Here is a 21639-nt window from a genome sequence, read left to right as displayed (position 1 = left end):
GGGCTGGAATGAGAGTTCTCACTCTTTAAAACTGTGAGGTTTGGAAGGCAGCTCCCTCAGATGGCCTTCCAATCATGACCGGCCAAGAGGTGCAGAATAAAGATTTTTGATAGCCTACAGGATCTTGACTGCCCATATGTCCTTGGAGGTGGTCAGAGGAAGTGACACCTGGCCCTGGGACAGTTCTCACAAAGTGGCTAATAAACCAAGAGTCATATCTTACCATCTGAGTCCCATTAATGGTGTTCCTGGTCTTTTTATTTCATGTTGGGAATTCAGATGGCTCCATGATTTAAGTCTGAATATTCTAATGACTGAATCTTTCGTCATTAATTATGTGATAGACCTTGTCCCTTATTTAAATATTCTCATCCACATTGCCATGATGTGACTTAATCAAAGCTTAATATATATTGAAAAATTTAAAAAGATAAATAGTGTTGAGATCCAATACACAAATGTATGAAAAAGTTGACTGTAAGTAACTGATTAACTTTGCTCTCTTTAGAAACTTTTGACCAGTTACCTGTTCCTTGCTAGAGACCCCAGACTTAGTAAGAAAATATACATGACTTGTTCTTTTTCTCCTATCCTGTGTGAGGCTGTGTTAATATGAAAGGAATTTGATCCACACAGATCTTGAGGTTCTTTAATGATGGTTCCTTACATCCCTATACAGTCATGATTCAAGAAGATCCAGGTTACAAGAAGTACTTTAAAATGTTATTTTCTCTCTTTTTTCAGCACCTTGTTTTTGGAATAAAATCTTTCATTGCCTACCTAATCCCAGATATGCCCAAAGACTTGTGTGACAGAATGAGAAGAGAGAAATATTTAGTTCAGGAAATGATGTATGAGGCTGAACTGGAGCATTTGCAGAGAGAACGGAAAAAGAATGGGAAACAGTATCACCACGAATGGCCTTAATGGATATGAAACAAAAAGGGATTGCAGAACTGAGCACTCCCAGTGAAAACTAAAGGTGGGATCTGGAAAAGTGACAAAGGAATCAAGTCTTCTGTATATGCTGCTCTTGGGAAATATCATTATCAGGCTTTGCTGTCAACTGGAAAAGCTGTGTTACCAACAGACAAGGCAGATATGTACCATTAATGGTTAGTGCTAAAAATGACATATTGGGGAATGAATTATGGCTCAGCCAAAATCACAGGAAGAGCTAAATTTTCTGGACACCAATCTAATAAGGAGCTGAGAAGGGCATCCAGAGCATTTTAAAAAATGGTTATGCGTACAACTTCTATTACAAAGGTATGACTTTTTTATTTTGAAAAAAAATGATGTAACACAGCTTTTACTGGCTCAAAATAATTCATATTGCCTCTGGATAAAAATCAAGCAAGAGTATTTGTTGCCTTTGTGGCCATAACTGCTATATCACAGTCCTCGAGGCTTCCTGTTTTTGTCAGGTTTGTCCTGGTCTCTTGCTGAGATTGTGGATGTGGCTCTGCCCTTTAAAAGGGAAACCAGCCTGTTCGATATTTACTATGCAGTTTGATGTTTGCACATTGCCTTTTGTCTCTTTGTCTTTATAACTCAGTTAGGGGGAGAAAAACAGTTTTTTCTCAAATCAAAGCAAAACTAGTTTCATAAAGAAGTCAAATAAAGGGATCCATAGATCCTGTTCAATATGAGGAAGCTGACTTCTGCAGGTAGAGCAACCCTTGATTTCATGCAAGAATCTTGTATAGGGAAAAAGTATAGGATACCCAGAGAATATCACCCCAAGGCAGAAGCATGTTTCACATAACCAACTGTCCATGCAGCTTATGGGCTGTGCAGCATTTGCACAATAGGAACTGCACAAGTGGTATATTTTCCCACCCAGCTTAGAGCCCTTTAGATGCTGGCTTTTACCATTGCACTGCTCTTGATGCAGCACTCTTTGAGGAGGAAAAGAGCAACCTGACATTTTCCATTGCTATTGATATTCAATATGCAAAGAGAATCCATCTATTTGCACCTCTAAACTGAGCAGTCCTGTCCTGCATGCTGGTGGAGCATGCAGAAGTATAACTGTGTGGTTACTATTTCTCTCTCTGAACTCCTTGGATTTTGTGTTTCACATACACAGAAATGTGAAGCTGAAATATCTCATTGCATTGCAAATAAGAAGCAAGTTTTATTATTTGCTTTGTGCAAGATCCTGTTTGGGTAGAATCTAAAATATGACTTGCTCGCTTGCTCAGGGTATAAAGACAGAGGTTCAGGACTTTGTTTAAAACAGTGTCCTCCTCATGCAAATCAAAGCATGGAAATGGGTTGTGTGGTGTTCAGTTATGGCTTGTTAATTTTTTTCTTTGAATTCCTTCAAAAGAAAACTACACAGTCTTGTGGCGACTTTTACTTTGCTACTCACATGCCTTTGTGGAGAACAATGGTTCTTTAACACTGAAATCAACACTTTCTTCAGGCTGCAGGGACAGCATAACCCTTTGGGGGCTGAACCCTTCTATTACTGACAATTTCTGGTGGAATGTGCAGGACAATGAAAGAGGGGAAGTTAAGACCATGGAGTAGACCATTGAATAGGATTTCTTCACAGAAGAGAAAGAAATGGGAGGGCTGTTAAGGAGTTGATGATTGTGGTGGCTGGGTTTTCTGTGATTTTGGAAGCCAATGGGGCAACTCCAGATGAAAGTTTAAAGACCACACTTAGGCCACAGGCTGTATGTTTTGTACCCCTGCCTTAATGGCTTTTAAGTCATGCTTTCTTCTAGTGATTAGTTACTAATTGTGATTCTTTTTTATTGCTTTTTTTTTCAAAATGGGGAAGAGAAGAAGAATCAAACTTTTAAAAGGACAAGTGTGCGGGATTCACTTGTACACAGGAGACCAAAATGTTTCTCCTTTTCTTTTTGTAAGAATTTCAGGTGTTGAAATCTTTCTTATTTATATTAACCAAAGTCAACTTGCAGAGATTCATATCATTATATTGAAAAAGCACAGCAATGATATCAAACATATATATTTGCATGAGCATTGAAATGAATTCTATAGATTACAAATGTGGGTTGTGGATATGGCATTATAGCACTTGCAGGGAATATACAACTTCTGTTTTCATGAAGAACTGTAAGTGATATAATGATGATGAATATACCATTATATTAATTCTGTGGAAATTTTCTTATTGTATTTCTGTCATATAATTGTTTTAAATAATGACAGTCTACCTTCCAACATCATATGGATAGACACTCCTATCCAATGGTTGTTTCTATAAATTGAAGCTATTTTGTATTTCCCCATGTCCCTCCCTCATGATTTCCCCGTACATTTCACTCAGGGGAGAAAAATGGTGTACATAAACACGTGCACTTCAGTGCTGATGCCCTCTACTGAAATGAATGGAAGACCCTACTTACACAGAAAACCTCTGGGTGCATGAGAGTGCACACTGAGTTTTGATCAGGAACATATATTGTAAAGTACACCCTTTCTGTGTGTGCTGTAAAGCATAACCTTTGTTACCTTTGTTTTGCTATTGTTTTGTCTACCTAAATACTGTTTGCCTTGGCTGGATCCAAGCATTAGAACTGATGTAGCATGCTGCCAACATGTAAGAATTTCACTATGGCTTTGTTTGTCAACATTTAAAATGTTAAAAGAGGTTGCAGGTAAATTTGTATAAGATGGCCACATAAACATGCTTACTAGAAAGTAAATTCCATTGCATTCATAGGGGCTTTATTTTGAATAAACAAGCTTAAAATTGCACTATTAACAAAGTCAATAATGGATTAGAGCCTATTAGGATTGCAATCCTATGAACTTTTGCCAGAAAGCAAATCCCATTTGAAAGAGACCATATGATGTAGTGGTTTAATTGTGGGAGTAAGACTCTAAGAGACCAGAGGCCAAAGCCCTCTTCTGCTACAGAAACCCACTGGATAGCCTTGGTAAGTCACACTCTCTCAGCCTTAGAGGACAGCTATGAGAAACTTCCTCTGAATATATCTTGCATGAAAGCCCTATAGTAAGTCTGAGTTGTCTTGAAGGTTCAACACAATGAAGTCCCATTGAACTCAATAGGAAATACTTCTGAGTACTTTTTTGGATTGTACCGTAACTGTAAAACTGCTTTCTTTTAAAATTCATACACAGTTGTAATCCAGGCCAAAATACTAAAGCCACATGCTTCTAGTTATTCACAGTGAATACATAGAAAGTCTAGTGGCTTCAGTTTTGTAGGCTTCTATTAACATACTTTCCATACTTCCAAAGCACATGACATTTTTAAATAAATAAAATGCTTGCTTGTGCCCTTTCTTTAAGAAAAAGGAATATGCATTATTCACGTCAAAAGTTTGCTGATATATAGCTATTTGCTTTAGCTGGGAGAAATGTTGTGCTATGTTTGGTTTACTGTGGTTACATTGAATGCAAATTATCTTACAAAGACATATGGCACACTCTGTTCTCAGGAAATATGTATTACATGAATGCTGGTTAAATATCTTTTTTGTATTTCTGAATACTTGTATGTCCATACAATTACCAATATTAGTAGTATGTGCATGCAAGCTGCATTTGTAGACCCTCCAAAGTTGCAGAGCTTCAGAACTAGCATCCAAGCAAAAGAAGAAGAAGCTTTAGATCATTTTTGATCTAGCCTCCAATAATTTTGGTCTATGCATGTTCTTTCAAACAGACTGCATGAGCAGCTCCAGTCTGGCTAGTCCAAAACATCTTAAGTATTACCAACTCAACTCGGTGTCTTGATGCAATCAAAAGGGACACTTGTTCCAGAAATAAACATTTGTTTACTATTTGTTATTCTGATTTCTCATCTTTCATTTTAAATATTTCCTGTGCATGAAGCCAGAAGGGTGAGGGCTGGTGGGGATTTATGAAAGTGACATAAGATGTACAGTCTTCTTGCATCAAGCCATTTTACAAAACAGCTCACATGTTGTGCACATGTTTTCATAACACCTTTAATCTGTGCTGTGGTTCTCCCATTTCATTCGGCCCTCCCCACACTTTAGACTTTATCAAACAGAGCTGGGGAAAATTGGTGAAATCAGGGATATTGTCTTCTTGCATATAGAATCATCTTCTTTGTGTGGGATTCTGTCTTAAAGGGGGACAAATAATTTACTCATGCCCATCACACAGGATCACCTCCTCCTGCCTCAACCATCTGTTTAGGAGATCCAAGGCACCATTCTTAGACACCACTTCTGGGATATTTGACTTTTCCCTCCAATCTCATTAGTCTACCCAAGGCAATGTTCTTAAAATGGACACAATTTCTGGGATACTTGACTTTCCCCTCTAATCTAATTGCTCTTGAGGAGACAGGAGGCATTGTTCTTAAGGCAGACACCATTTCTATCAATGTTGTCCTATTCTCAAGGAGATAGTAGACAGACCCCCCCCCCCCCCCCCGCCTTCTCTGGGCTCCTCTCCTTTCCTCCAAATCTCAATACTCTCGATCACAGAAATTAGAAACTTAAAAAGCTAGCAGCAGCACAATTTTGAAATCCAAGATTACTATGAAGAAGAAATGACAGGAAAAATGAAGTTGTGATATCTTGAAATTCCAGGACTTCTAATGATTAAATTAATTTTTTAAAATTACCATGTCAGGATCATGAAGCAGGATTTTGGGCAAGAAATGTCAATGCTTGATAGGAGACCACTCATAGGAATGGCCATTGCTCCACACTACTGAAGCAATTCAATACAGACAAATTTGACAGATCCCATCCTACATGTTTTTCCCCACTTTCTCCCATTTCCACTCAAATTATGAGTTCAGAAGATGATTTCTCTCCATCTCCTGTCCCCTCTCCAATTTCTTAACACTTCTAAAACAATTCCCTGAAGAAGCATCATAGGCCAACAAGCAGAAGTCTGCATGTGTCATTTGATGAACCAGGAAAAGGGGTGACTGATTGGGATGACATCCTTTGTCAGTGTCTTGATATTGCTCCGAATGTATTACCATGTGGGAAACATTGATACAAAGTCAGTATACCATGGCAAATACTACTTTGCAGAAAGCAGTTATACAGCAGGAACAGAACTCATATTTAATTGATAGGCAGTAGGCTTGTGCACAAATTTGTTTTAGACATTTGCCTTTGACTGTTTTGCCTTGTTCAGACACCCATAATAGCAAGGGCTCCACTGCTATGCTTTTTTCTGATCAAAACATACCATTCAGCTGCCAGTTGCAGCTACCTTCAGTTTTTATTCAGAATCACTCGGTGCATGGAGAGGCTGCTGCATGCTCACATGGGGTTTCCCTGTGAGCCCTACCTGTTGGGCCAATCAGAATAGAAGAAAGCTGTGACGTGTCTTATGCAAGCTGTGTCTATTTAATGGGGTGAGTGCGTCCATTACACAGTTGCGACATGGCTCTAGAGAGAGGTTCTTTGATTGCTGCAGTCAAATTGCATTGCCACTTGCTCACTCATTCACAGCAAAGCCTCATTCTCAGAAAAGCTACCTACCTAGTACCTACCTACCTAAACCTACCACCAATTCCTAATAATTTTTTCCTTTGCAATCTCATCACAAGTTCTTTCTGTTGTTTTTTTTTATATTTCTCTCTGTGCTCTCTGCCCTCTTTATTTCATTTAATAATAATAATTTGGCTGTTGCCTAAAAATAAAGCTTTGTCAACAGAACCCATCATCTCTCTCCATTCTAACTACAACTTCCTCCATCAGGAAATAAAAGATTAGTGTTGTTATTATTTGTATTCACAAGAACTGTACCAGTAAAATACCACCAATAAATTCCTAAAAATCAGGGGATGACCCAAACCTAATGAAACTTAGTGGGCTAATAGCAGCAGATGTGTCCTCCAAGTGTAGCCATTTTCATCTCAATCACCCTAAAAATGACAGGTAGGAGAGCCCCCCATTGCCACAATGGGTTGGATGTTGCTGCATTTTTTGGCTGCAGACAGCAGCCATTTTTGAGAAGTTCATGAAAAATGGACCCACAGGACTGCCAAAATTTGGATAACTGAAATGGATCGTGGTTCAGCCAAATTGCATAAGCCTAATAGGCAGTATAAGTTGACTGAGAGAATTGGAGAGCCAGACTCTAAAAGAATCTCAATAAGCCATTAGCATTGAATCCAGCTTTCTCACAATATCACTCCACCATTGTGAAGGAAGGACTGATAAGAAAGGATAGCCTGAACCAAACACATCCATCCCCATATACACCAGTAACAGCTTGAACCAATAGTAATGTTTTCAAACCATAATCACCAACAGAGGGATAAGTCAAGGAGTTGGGGAGGGAGAAGGCCCTAGGGCTGAGAGCGGCGGTTAATAAGTGCAAGTAATAAAAGTAATAAATAATATGTTCACAAATTACACATTGTTCTATAGGGAGTTTATTTGGCAACCTACAAAACTAAGGAAAGACATTGTAGAATTGGAAATGAACAGTGTCTTCTATAGTATGGTTTTACTTTATCAATTGGAGATACAAAGGAAGGATGAATGTAGGAGCAATGGGAGACTAATAAACTGCTCAGATTATGAACAAGACATTCAGATTTAAAAAAAAAAAGCAGACTTTTTATAAAATTAGCTTTTTATGAGTTTTAGGTTACCGCCTCTGTTATGGAATGAGTTGAGTAAATAAAAATTACTGTCCATTAAGTTATAAATATGTATCGCCTCAGTTAGTTACATTCCCAGTGGATTTTTTTCCCCAAAGCTGGGGTAATACTATGCAATTCCTATGGTTAACTGCATATCTTTGAGTCATGCTAAAACTGAGATTCTTTCTCTACACTTGGATTAGTGTAGGATTGTTCATATGGGTTATAACCAGGCAGATGACTCTGAACTACATTATTCAAACCATTCTTGAGCTCATTGGTGGCATTCGCCTTTTCTGAGAGATCTTTTAGTTGGTCATTGCTCGATCCCTCCTGAGAAACAACACAGAAAAAATCATTAAGTGAAGAAGGCAGCTGTTTTTCATTTCTGCTGACAGAACCCCTAATGAATAAGAATGTTATCACGGACTACTTTATGTTGGCATTCTTATTTAGAGAACAGATAACTTTAATTACTATCCTTTGTGTTACTTTAATAATAAGAAAATACCTACACATGTAAAGAAGCCTGGAATACAGATCAATGAGTTACTATACAAGCACGAAGTAGAAAAGAAAAACATGGTGCCACTGGAGACAGATAAAGGAAGGTAAGACAAGGTGTAACAGGAAAGAAATAAACATTAAAAAAGCAAAGAATAACTGTCAATAAACTTTTCTCTTGATTTTTTTACCCTATCAGTAGAACTGTGCATATTTGACAACATATTTGACAACAGTGGCCAGGAATCATCCAAGTTCTTGCACTGATAGAAGAAGCCCATTAACAAATCTTAGAAGTAGATTCCCCCTTCCTATATAACTCTGTGTGCTTTTCAGTTTGTGTGTACTATCAGTATCTGATATACGCTCCTGAACAGAGTTCTGACTGGCACTGAGGACTGTGGTGGGAAGAAGGAGAGAAGGAGGACATCACTTCGTTGTTTATGTGGGGATGAAGGGGAGGGAGGAAATCCATCACCTGACCTAAGATCCACTGATAGGGTTTGGCACAAGGACCTAACATTATCCTGAATCATATAAAGAAAAAAACTAGTTTTTGATTTCTATTTCAGTCAGAGCTTGTGCCAGTATGACAAAAAAACAAAGTTATACATTTGATAGAATCAGTGTTTCAACAATGCCCCACTCCTCTCACTTACAGACACCGATAAATACAAAACAATCCCAAGGAAGGTGACAGAAAAGAGAAAGGAAGCACAAGTGTAAGGGTTTGAAGCAGGAAACTTTGAGCTAATTCCAGTCCTGCTCTCCTCTGACTTATAGGCGACTAATAGGACTCACATACCCATCATGTGAACTAACTTGCATACAGAAAAATCCATACTTTATGGCTATTTTGAACAATTCTTTCTTTCTTTAACCACAACATTCTGTTGTCGCTCAAAGGATGTTCTGTGGTGCAGAGCACCACTCTCTTAGTAAGGAAGATCTGAGTCATTATACTCTTACATGTCTCTGTGGAAAGGTTTGCAGGAGATCGTCCTTTGATCTCTGAACTCTTGATTTCAGAGATGATAAAAATTAGGTGTGTCAGCAGCAACTGTTACTCCACAGGATCCACCCTCTCCTGTACCCCAACATACCCAGAGAACAGAAATAAAATTATGCCAACTCCTAAGTTGGTGTATCTTTTCTTCTCCCATGAGGAAAAATGAAGAGAAGTAGTTCTTTCCCTTCTTGAAAAAAGACATTAAAAGAGGTAAATGTCTTCCCTCTCTTCCTATGGGAAGCATCTACCTTTATCTTTCCAGCCCCCCATGGGACTGATCTTTTAGAAATGACTATTTCATGAGAAAATATTTTCCAGGCTAGATTTTCATATGTAGTTTTAAGAGGAATGGCTTTGTGCACCTTCTATTTTAAAAGCAGAAAATGCAAAAACCATTCCATTTATCACTTGGTAAACATATTAAAGTGGAACAAAATGGCCATAGGAATAAAAACATCCACATGTGACCTTGAGCCCATTCACACTATGCTATTATGCTCCACTTATTCCACTTGAGTTGCCATGGTTCCATCCTATGGAACTACAGCAGTTGAAGGAGAGGCATTTGGAATTTTCAACCATAGGATTCTTGTGGCTCAGAAATTAAAAAGCCTAGAATTCCATATGATAAAACCATGACAACTGAAATAGAATGATAGTTCTATAGGCTTAAGAGTGAATAGGCCCAGAATTATCTGTCCATTCCTAATAGCAACACATGCTTCTTATATTGATGGCTTTATCTGCAAACATGTGAGGATTGATGAGCTCTGAAGAACACCTGATAGTACTAAGTTATGAAATATTTATTCTTATAATGAGAGTTTGGAAATTGGGAGCATTTCTGTTTTGGATTACCACTAGGAAGTATGGCCAACTGTTTTCCAAAAAACATTCTCAGACTGGAATAGTGTGCAGGTTTAAAAGAGTTCACAGGGCAACAAGTGCAAGACATATTGAAGTCTCTTATTGAGGAAAAGTCTCACATGAAGGGCTTTGCTGTCCTCTTGATCCACTCCACACCACCAAAACATTTTGCATTTTTGAGACCAGAAGCAAAATATGTTACAGACTGGGCGAATTAATGTTGGTTTGATATCTTTTCCTTTACTTGGACCTAGGCAAAGCATGAGTTAAAACAAAAACAGCTGATTGTTACATATGTTATGCATAACATTAACAATACAAAAATCCCCCCCAACTCTGTTCATACATATCTTTATGTATAAAGATAAAATTCTTCACATTTCGTTACCAAAGAATCCAAAGACATAGCTGCATCAGATCAGACCAGTAAGCAAGCAGATCATGTAGCACCTTTATCTGGCAGTATTGACGGGGTCTGAGTCTAACACTGAGAGAAATAACTTGGAGCATAAGCATTCAAGACTAAAATCTACTTCATCCGTTTTCAGCACCCTGGATAGCTCCTTGAAAATCTGGAGCACTGTCCCCAGGGGAATATGCTCCTGTTTTCAAATTCTTATAACAAGTTGTTTTCTAAGGAGATGTGACAGGTCTTCCTTTTACCTTCTCCAAAGCTCTCATTAAGAATTAGGAATTGAAAATGGCCACCCAAATTCAAATAACAATAAAAGCTACTCCCATTTTTGAGACAATTTAGCTAACATGTTGACTGAGATCCCCAACCCCCTTTTTTGGCTGATTTGCTTCTATTTTTTCTAAGAAGCTCCCTTTGTCATTTCAGCTGTTTAACATTAACATTTTACAGTGAAACTGCAAATTGGATAATGACCAAAATAGCCAGAGTTTAAAGCATCTATCATGATTTCTTGAAGACTTACAGCTAGGCTTCCTTTTTTCCCCATCCTATCTATCCCTCTGTCCCCAGTTTGAATTTCAGCTTGAAAGCCATTACTGCAAGAAGCAGAACCAAAAATAACCTTTCAAATTTCAACATGTTTAGCACATTGTCCCTAATTATTATACTGGTGGAATATTACAGGCTAGATAAATTGTATCTGGTTCTGCCGGAGTCAATAGTGAAGACCCTAAAAGTGCTACTTGGGACCAACAGTTTACCAAACATATTTCTTTGCCAGCAATATTTTAGTGAACGCTTTCCCATTTTCCTACTTTTGTAAACCATTGCTCCATTAAGAAATTTGGTTTGAAACTCTTCACAGCAATTTAGACAGCAATCAAAACTGCAGATGCCACAGAAAGATGCACAGATATTCTACTTTATTATTACAGAGAACAAATATATAAAATAACACCATGCTCAGGGCCTCAAATATCATTAAACAATTAAACAACTAACCTGTCACAAAACTGATCAGAAGTCCTGCCAGAATGCATCCAATGCATCCAACTGCACTGTAGTAAAGATATGACAAAGAATACCAGGTATCTGCCAGATGAGGCCTAGAATGACAAAAAATGGGTATAATCCATATTTAATCCATATATATATATATATATATATATATATATATAGTCACTGAACACGCTAATGATTTTTAGAAGCCTAGTGCCTGAGAAGAAAGACTTTGCTGTTGCATGGTACATTGAGGCCTAGAATGACAAAAATTGGGTATAGTCCATATATTGGGTATAGTCCATATATAATCCATATATGGACTATATATATATAGTCATTGAACATGCTAATGATTTTTACAAGCCTAATGCCTGAGAAGAAAGACTTTGCTGTTGCATGGTACATTGTACATCAGCTTCTGAGAAACTATAGAACTATATAAATAGAATAAAAAAACAGCTTTATTTGAATGAGAAAGATAAATAAAAGGGAATTACACCTGACAGGAGGTAAAGTAGGCATCATTGTAGTAACAGTCTCTGAATTATTGGTCATACACCCAGCTGTTGAAAGGTGCAAAGGTAAGGACTTTGAAGAGGGAGCAGGGTACACAAAGGCTCCAATGCCAACCCAAAATGCCAAGGTTATTCCAGTAAGAAGACCTCCAAAGGCACCCTGAAAAATAAATGAAATAAAAAGGATTCCATGGCTAATCATATTGCATACATTACAAACTAGGTAAAGGGTTACTGGCCTAAAGCATTTTCAGTTACATCTCTGCAACACATAATATTCTCTAGCTTTTCACCATATAGTGTTAGACGAGGTGATTGAACTGGTTGGTCCAATAATGGACTTAAAGATCTGTGTCCTTAATTTGACCTGGAGTAGGCCCATTGAACCAACCAGATTTACCAAATGTTGAGTCATTAACTATCCATAAATTAAATAGCTCTACTCTAGTTAAACCTAACAAATAGATTTCAGGCTCCTGGGTTCATTGAAGATAGAATAATGGCACTATTATAATAACACTAACCAACAGAAAATTTATATTTAGCATCAATGTAAAATTAATATTAATACTGGAAATTTCATTAACAACAACCACAAATAACATGCATGAGCTGAGCTGTTTTGAAAACAATATTATTTTCACTTACTTTCCAGTTGGTACAAGGAAAAACAATTCCCAGTGTAAATAATCCCAGCATAGGTCCCCCGCACATTCCATGAATGCTAAGTGAGGCCTGTGAAAAGAAAGCAAAGGAGATCTAGAAGCTTATCATGATTATTAAATGTCTTCACATCCTCTTTGTATAATATAATGGCTTTTCAATGTCTTATCTCAAAAAACACAGTGTTCTTATTTCTCCTTTATATGCTATTTCTTGACAGATGGCAAAGATAATCTCCTTTCAAAGTACCATTTTAAAATAAGAGGTAGTTGTTATCTTTTGTCTGAGAATATTACCAGAAGGGGAGGTTGCTGCCCTATAGATGCAGCACTTAATAATTCTAGCACACTTTACAGTAGCAAAACCTCCATTAAATAAGTATCAAGAAGAGAGAATCAACAAATAAGAAGCATCATTGTAATAGAGATGCTTCCCTTTCTATTTCACACTGGTAAGAATGCGTGCTCTAAAACAGCACCTCTTCTGAAATATACTGAGCCAATATCCAAATTTTATTAGTAAGTTTTCGTGCCAAGCATTATATAAATACAAGAAATAAATAATAAAATTATATTTAAAATGATATTATCAAAATTAACTTTCAATTCTTATGCCTTTTAAGATCTAAATGTCATTTGTAGCAAATCATGCTTGCATTTACAAGCAAAGCTGAAATAATTATATTAAGATTTTTGTCCTTAATAAACAAACAAGGCTTAATGGAAAAATTGTATTAGTGGAAAGCATTAGAAAGAGTGAAAAACCAAGCAAAATAAGTCTATGAAAATAAGATAAATAATATATTACTATCTTCTATATTTTGTATGTTAAAACTTAAGAGATGGATGCTATCTGATGGGCCAATTGTTAAGAAACTATAATAGAAAAATGCACAATATCAGTGATATAGAATTATAGAAGCACTTACACACACATACACACACATAGAGAGAGGGGGAAGGGAGAGAGAGGGGAGGGAGAGGGAGAGGGGGGAGAGAGAGGAATGTGTTTATGTATGTATATATATAAAGAGAGGGAGGGAGGGAGAGATACAAAAGAAGGCTAGATGGGAACAAAACCTTGAGAAAGAGAAGTTTGAGAGATCTGGCCTTCTGCCCCAGAGTGTGGTGGAAGTTCCTTCTTTGGAAGCTTTTAAACAGAGCCTGGCCATCTGTTGGGTGTGCTTTGAATGCAATTTTCCTGCTTCTTGGCAAGGGGTTGGACTGGATGGCCCATGAGGTCTCTTCCAACTCTATTGTTCTATGATCAGGAGCAATCAGGGAAAGTTCTTAAAATGGACTATAAGAATATTATCAAACTGAGAGATTATGGTTAAAGAGAGTTTTGAACCCAGGAGTTGTAGATGGAAAATATATTTGATGTAATATAGAAAGTTAGAAAACATTATAATAAAATGATATAAATATACTAACCTACTAACAATCCAAATGAACATTGTAGAACTTTCTTTATAGATATTAATAATAAATAATTTAAGGAAAGATTTAATGTGAAATGATATGTTATGAAAAATTAAGATCAATTTCTATTGAACTGGAAAAGAATACTGTATATACTCAAGTATAAGCTTAGTTTTTCAACCTTTGTTTTAGGCTGAAAAAGTCCCTCTCGCTTTATACTTGAGTCAAGGTTATTTATTATTTTACTCTGTCATTATTATTATTATTATTATTATTATTATTATTATTATTGCATGTATTATTTTACTCTATTTATTATTATTATAGTTATCATTTTACTTTATTATTACATTTATTAATTTATTTTATAAGTGTTATCATTAAATTTATTATTTTACTCTATGATTGTTATTATTCCATTTATTATTTGACTCTATTATTATTCCATTTATTATATTACTGTCTTTATTATTATTGGAAGGATACATAAACACATTTACATTGAAAAAGGTTAGGGCAGTCTTATCTTAAATTACAATTTTATATAAATATTCAAAAACATTTAACCTACTGATGCCTCAATTAATGTAATGTTATTGGTATCTATTTTCATTTTGAAATGTGCCAGTAGCTTCTGAATTTCTCACCCTTGGCTTATACTTGAGTCAGGCATGTAGCCGGGGGTGCGAGGCTTGAGGGGCTTCAGCCCCCCCCCCCCCCCCCCGAAATTATCATGGTGGTCCGTGAGAAGGCCTTACTGGTACATTATTTAAACTGTTATGTTTATTCATATCATGATCTGATCACCATGCTCAATATATCCCATATGCATGGGGGTAGTGGGACAACGATACAAAAGGTTTGCTAGGGTAGACTCTCTTTCACTCAGACCCAGCCCCCCCCCCCCCCCCCCCCGAATCAAACTCAGCTCTCCCAGAATCAAAATCCTGGCTATGGGCCTGACTTGAGTCAATCTGTTTTCCCAGTTTTTGTAGTAAAATTAAGTGGCTCGGCTTATATTCGGATCGGCTTATACTTGAGTATATATGGTATATGAAGAGTAGGAGACAATGTGAAAAGATATAAGAAGATACAACCAACGGACTTGTCAGAAACCTCAATATTTTATAAGATATATGTTAAAAAATATGTGTTAAAGAAATAGAGACAAAGACTTAGTTGTAACAATGATAATTTTGTAAAAGAACTACCTCAACAACCCTCACCCTTTTCATTTTCTCTTTGAGACAGACATTTGTAAAGATGCAACTAATGACTACTCTATTACCCCCCCCCCCCATTTTTCCTTCCCTTATCCCCTCACCCCCCACTCTCCTAATAAAAATTATTTGGAAGAAATAAAAAATCTATGACATTCTAACTAGATAAAGATTGACAGGCTCTATGACCTCAACACATTGGGGGTTTTATGGTCCCTTTTTCCTTTTCTGGATGGGGCCTGCCAAGCACCATCAAATGATGCTAGCTTCGTCCCACCCCAATTCCTCTCAAAGTGATGAGGAAGCACTGCAAGACACTTCCTCTGCTACGACAGAGAGGAAAGTGTGGTTTGAGCTGATGTCTAAAATGGTGGGAGTTGAAGTCCCAAAACACCCGGAGGGCTGAATTTTTTTGCTGTTTCCTCCATCTGATGGGGGAAAGGGCAACACGTTGCTGCCCTTTCAGCCATCTGATGGGAACAGAGCCTTGTCCCATCCCCACCATGTGATGTGGGAAGGAGGGAGTGTGCATAGGGCACCACAATGACTGCCAGAAAAACGGCATGACCCCAGGGGCCATGTGAAGAGATGGTTGAAGCAAACACCTTTCAATCCCTCAGCTGTGAGATGGTAATGAAAAAACCACATCTTCTGCAGCACAGTTCACAAGAACAATTATTTCTATGGCAGAAGCAATCCCTTACCTACTGAAATAACTGGAAGTGAAGCCCGTTTCTAAACAAAAGAATTCCAGTGCTATTTCTTTCTCAGGCAATTATGTTTTACCCCTATATATTCCAAAATGGGGAGTAAGGGAGTGATTACAAAAGAAAAACTTTCCAGTTAAATAAACATTGGCAGAACTCTTTATCATTCATAAAGAAAATAATTAAAATTGCACATAAAATAAGAAAATGCTTGCAGGATTCCCCCCAAGGGCTTCTTGGCATCGTTTTACTCAGAGAACCTCTGCACACACAAGAGATCCTTCTACTAGAGATGCTGAAGTCTTCTTTCTTATGGAGGAAAATACACTGTAAGGCATCCACTTTTATGAGGGTTGTTTATTCAGGGTCTCTACAATAGCGGGGAAATGCTAGTTTTTTAACTCAAGAGAACACTTCCCAAGGAATTTCTACTTCAAGAAGTTGACCACAGAATCATGCTGGAGAACCCGAACATTCCTAGAGAAGCGTTCTCTCTTGAAATCCCTAGATTTATAGTCCATTCCAATGGAAGCTGACTATAGAGTCACCTAGAGAACCTAGAGAATCCTAAAGAAAATATATTAAGCAAATCCGCAAAAGTTAAACCTGCAAAAATGTACACTGATTCCATGTACTGAGACTATTTAAGGTATTTTAAATATCTTGCAATACATAGTTACCTGCACAACACCACCCATGAGTGATGCTGCTACAGCCATTGAAGTACAGATCACTCCAAATACTATGCCTGGGATGAGAAAAAAGGAGAGATAAATCACACTGAATTATCAAGAGCATATATTAAACCATTCAGAAGAATTCCCTTGGGTTTTTAGTTAAGTAAAAGATAACAGTAATTTGGTTCCAGAGTTTACTCATCTCAGCAAGAGCAGCTTTGGATAAAATCCAATGTAGCATTTTTGCTGAGGGAACTACTTTTGCCTTTAGAATGGAGAGAAAACATTTTCTGTCTGGATTTCTTCAGAAGTTTACTCTTTAGAGAATTTTGAACTTTATTCAAAAGCATTGGGTTTTGGGGGAAAATTGGGGAGAAGATGGGAAAAGGATTAAAAAATCCTCCAGCCAACACACACTGGGGCCATGCTTTCTCTGAAAGTTTCCATCTCTTCCATTAGTGGAAGAGCCAAAAAGGAAATGTGCAGTTGCTATTCCACAGAATTCCTCTCAAGTTGAGGGAAAAGCGTGGAGCAATTTCCATCAATTCTCTCTTCTTTCAACTGATGTCAGACCCATTTCTTAAGATATTCTAGATCACTCCTCAACCCTTCAAAATATATTTACAGAGGTCAGGCAACTTAGAAAATCACCTCTGCTGTGGAACTGGCCTATTGAACCAGAAATGTTTCACAGAGAAAAATAGCTCTACTATTCCCAGGAGCCAAAGTCTGGATCCAAAACAATAATGCTAAATTGTGATATCTGACAGATATACATTTGCTATGATCAAGCAATTAAAATTATGTGGACAGCTTCCTTGACAACGGTGCTAAAGGAAAGCCATTGTCTGGGATTCTCTACTGGCTTCTTCATATGTGAGCCTTTTAGGAGGTAGAAAAAACTTGAAAGTTTTAAGTGTGCATCTGTGTGCATGGCACATTACCTGACATTTCTAGAAAAACAAAAACAGATCTATGTAGTGGAAAATGTTGATGCTTAATATGAGCAAGACTGCTAGCATACAAAAGAAGCAAATAAAAAGCCTCCCTAAGCATTTTCTTTGACATTTGACAGTCTTGAAGAAAAAGTATGTATGTATAATGGTATTTCTGCTTCAGCACACAAGAACTCCTGAGATGATGAACAAATGAAAATCAATTAAAAAAAATACAAAGATGAACGTATTTTTCAAACACATTAAATAATCCTTAAAAATTCCTGAAAGCTGTCTAAAAAATCCTAGAGTCAGTCTTAGGGCCTCATAAGACAGGTGAGGGAAAGCAGGGGAAAGCAGAGGGAACCACCTTACACTGTTCTCTTTCATCATTCTCCATCTTCAGAGATGGCCAGCCATCCCACACGCTTACTGTGCCTTTTCCCATCTTCTCCCCAATTTCCCCTGCATTTTGCTTTAGCAAAACAGTCTTCAGGGTCTGTTTCTATGAGCTATGAGTCCCACAGAGTTCCACTGGAAGTGTCCTTATGTTGTCTGATGGTCTTTGTGGAACTCCTAAGCAAAAGGAAATAGAGCCCAAAGAGCATCTGATGAGGTCCCTAAAGGAGTTACAGCAGCATTTTCAAACAGTGAATGCCCTCCAAAAATAGTTTGATTGCAGTATGCCCATATTTGCAAAGGATGCATTTCAGCTCAAAATGCCACAGAGCCACAGTCTGAAATGGGTTGTACATAATTCCCCAGAAGAGGTAGGTGGTTCTGAGAGATGCCAAACATATGCAGTTAAATTAACAATTAAGACTGAATCAAACTGTGACCAGTAGCTCTCCACATGTGCTAGAGGGAGATCTAGCCCAAATGACTGTCTGAAACAGTAGGGGTTAAAAATGACATCTTTTTAAAACAAAATATGTATTGTATTAAAAGGCTACAGCCCTTCTTGTGAGCTTATTTGCACAAATTACATGAATACAATACAAAAGAGGAATATATAAAATTAAATATAAGAAGAAAAGTTCAACCATCTTATTAGCATAGCACCAGCAACTTTTGACTGATGGGTTTGGTTTGTTGATGGTTTGAATTCAATCTCAAGACTCAATAGGTAATTAATTCACATTAGAGTAATTAAAAGAGCCAGTTCTACTACTGAACATAATAGTTTGAATAAACTAGACACAGAAGTTGATAAAACTAGCTAATACATTATGGCCCTTTGCCACAGTCTCTCGGACATACTGCTTCAAAATGAGAGTGGGTAAGGCAAATCAAAAGAAAAGGAATCACTCTCCATTTTTAAAAAGCAATGTGAAAGTAAGCTTCTTTTAACTTCTATATAGTTCTGAGTAGATCCGTCTAAGTCAGTGAACAGTATTTCATATAAGGCTGGAATGGCCAACTGAGAAGGCTGAGGGACCATATTCACTCCCTATATCCACTTTGAAGGGTATATCCCCACAATGGGTTAAACTCTTGTGCCAGCAGAACTGCTGACCAAAAGGCTGGTGGTTCAAATCTGGGGAGCGGGGTGAGCTCCCATCTGCCAGCTCCAGCTTCTCATGCAGGAACATCAGAGAAGCCTCCCACAGGATGGTAAAACATCCGGGCATCCCCTGGGTAACATCCTTGCAGACAGCCAATTCTCTCAAACCAGAAGCGACTTGCAGCTTCTCAAGTCAGTCCTGACATGAAAACACACACACACACACACCTAAAAATATCCCCAAAATTGGCCTCCAATGCCCTCTTGAGGACGTGGTTGGCATTTTTGCCATATTTCAGGCCCCTGAGAGTAGAAGTAACTTCTGATTTATTTTTAGTTTTTTTAAAATGGCCCAGAGATACTCCAAAACATAGCAAAAATATCCTTGTTCCCCTAGAGGATTGAAAATATCCCTGGTAGGTTCTGAAGGCTACAAAAAACAGCTCCACAGGCTGCATGCAGCCTATGGGCCACAATTTGCCCAACTTTGATATAAGTTATTGCTAAAATGCATTATTAATAACATTACAATTCAAAATGAGGGCAGATTTGTACTCTCTTGAAATTTGAGAAATGATCTATTTGGAAGCACCTTGCTCAGCAGGTTTAGTTACAATGCATGCCTTTGGGTTAAGAAGAATCTGATCTCTTTACTCTACCTACACAAGCCTTTGCTGATCCAGGTGCTAACACGTTCAGAGAGATATGGGAAGAAGTACTTGACCAAATCTTCAGATGTGACCGTCGCCAGAGCATTAATACTTGCCGCCACTGTACTGTAAATACAAGCATGCACAACATAAGAACTTTCTCTCCATCCTAACAAGGGCTGTACTGGTGTAGGTAGTTGATCCACTGTTCATGTGGCAATTAATCTGTTCTTGAGTTTATTACTAGGCCATGTTGGAGTCATTCCACCCATCTTTGTGATTTAGGAAGTGTCTGTTATCTTTTTAAGCTCTTCAAGGGTTTTAGATTGAACAAAATGCTTCCAAACACACCCTGTGGTTGGTATATGATCAACTGCCCAACTTTCTATAATTTACAAAAACTTCCATATGAACAAACAAAATCCAAAAATGGTTGTTTCTGTGCATGGACAGATTTATTTATTTTCTATTATGCCCCATCTCCCTTTGACTTTTCATATTAAGAGCCAATTTGGATGTAATCTGGTCACAAAAATGTATTGTAAGAAGAAAATGAAGCCAGAGTAGTGTCCATAATCTTGATTACTGTATGTTTCAAAATGTGGTCAATGCAGTCTTTTTAGTTCATGTTGACAATAGCACAAAGAACACATTTTGAAGTGACCTCTTCATAGTGATAAAATTATCAATTTTCTTGTTTACTTGGCTGTTGTTTCCCTTGGAATTATATTGCTTCTGAAGAAAACGTATATCAAAGATTCCAGCTATTTTCTAGGCAATCCAATCATGTTCTTACATTTTGTATTTTTTTTCAAGTAACCAGTATACACACATTTTTCAAAGGAGAACTTCAGCCACCTCTCTTTCTTCCCATCTCAGATTATTACTATATATTAACTAGCCATTGCCATGATTTTCTTAAAAGAACATGCTGAACCCCTCACATTAAAAGTAATAAACCCAATGTCACCATGTCCATATCTACTGCTTGTCACTAGTATTCAAGAGACTGTTTTGCTAAAGAATTAGTAATCATCACAGTGTAGAAATGAAAATAGCATAATACATTTTAAATATGAGGGAGGGTGCATTCAAGCTCTCTGTTTTCCTCCAAGGCAAGATTCCATTAATTCCAACAACTGGTGTACATTGGTAATATCTATGTCAGGGAGGTAGTGGAACCTTAATATAACCTTAGAACCTTGGAAAGTTTGTTTAAAGTTGTATCTTGAAGCAGAATTTGAGCTGTAACTCAAAGCAGCTTCACTGCCCCAATGACCAGCTACCATTGCACATAAACAGTATTATTTTACAACAGAAGGACTCAAATGTATTTATCAATGCAAACTACAAGTGTTGCTAGGTTGATAACCCTTTTTTTCTGCAACAGAACAATTCGCATTGTAGTTTTAATCAATATTGATTATCACTATTACCAACACTGAAACAGTTACTCTTATCATTTCTCCTATAGTTAATGTCATTCCAATTTTTTCCAAAGCCCCCCTTCACACTTTGTTAGGGTAGAGTTCAAGAATTCTATGAAAGCAAAGGTGCACAAGGTTTTCATTCTTGCAGCTGGTTCTCTGCTTGGACATGTGAGAGGAAGTGATAGGGAGGAGGGAGCAAGCTTGTTTTCTGCTGCCCTGGAGACTAGGACGTGGAACAATGGCTTCAAACTACAAGAAAGGAGATTCCATCTGAACATTAGGAAGAACTTCCTGACTGTGAGAGCCATTCAGCAGTGGAACTCTCTGCCCCAGAGTGCAGTGAAGGCTCCTTCTTTGGAAGCTTTTAAACAGATGGATGGCCATCTGTCAGGGGTGCTTTGAATGCAAGTTTTCCTGCTTCTAGCAAGGGGCTGGACTGGATGGCCTATGAGGTCTCTTCCAACTCTATGATTCTATGATTCTATGACACACATAAAAGAATATTCTTTGAATAATCCAGTTCTTG

At 37.6% G+C, this 21639-nt stretch overlaps 2 protein-coding genes across 5 annotated transcripts in view; one reads left to right on the top strand and one right to left on the bottom strand.

Annotated features, from left to right (window-relative positions):
• Window positions 1-4790, top strand: part of ANO3 (anoctamin 3) — a 345000-nt gene extending 340210 nt beyond the window's left edge. For all 4 annotated transcript variants that reach the window (XM_067462700.1, XM_067462699.1, XM_060765901.2 and 1 more), the window contains one exon: window positions 745-4790. In XM_067462700.1, coding sequence (XP_067318801.1) covers window positions 745-927 — 183 coding nt within the window. In that variant the 3' untranslated portion in view covers window positions 928-4790. The remainder of the gene's footprint in view (window positions 1-744) is intronic.
• A 2763-nt stretch (window positions 4791-7553) lies between these two features.
• The window catches only part of SLC5A12 (solute carrier family 5 member 12), a 30798-nt gene continuing 16712 nt past the window's right edge, over window positions 7554-21639 (bottom strand). The window contains exons 9-15 of the mRNA XM_060765934.2: window positions 19697-19809; window positions 16598-16665; window positions 12555-12641; window positions 11891-12066; window positions 11392-11495; window positions 10094-10224; window positions 7554-7927 (exon numbers count right to left, since the gene is read on the bottom strand). Of these exons, the coding sequence (XP_060621917.2) occupies window positions 7763-7927; window positions 10094-10224; window positions 11392-11495; window positions 11891-12066; window positions 12555-12641; window positions 16598-16665; window positions 19697-19809 (844 nt within the window). The 3' untranslated portion in view covers window positions 7554-7762. The remainder of the gene's footprint in view (window positions 7928-10093; window positions 10225-11391; window positions 11496-11890; window positions 12067-12554; window positions 12642-16597; window positions 16666-19696; window positions 19810-21639) is intronic.

The sequence above is a fragment of the Anolis sagrei genome, chromosome 1 (genome assembly GCF_037176765.1).
Source record: "Anolis sagrei isolate rAnoSag1 chromosome 1, rAnoSag1.mat, whole genome shotgun sequence".
Lineage (NCBI taxonomy): Eukaryota > Metazoa > Chordata > Lepidosauria > Squamata > Dactyloidae > Anolis > Anolis sagrei.
This window is presented reverse-complemented; position numbering and strand designations above follow the sequence as displayed.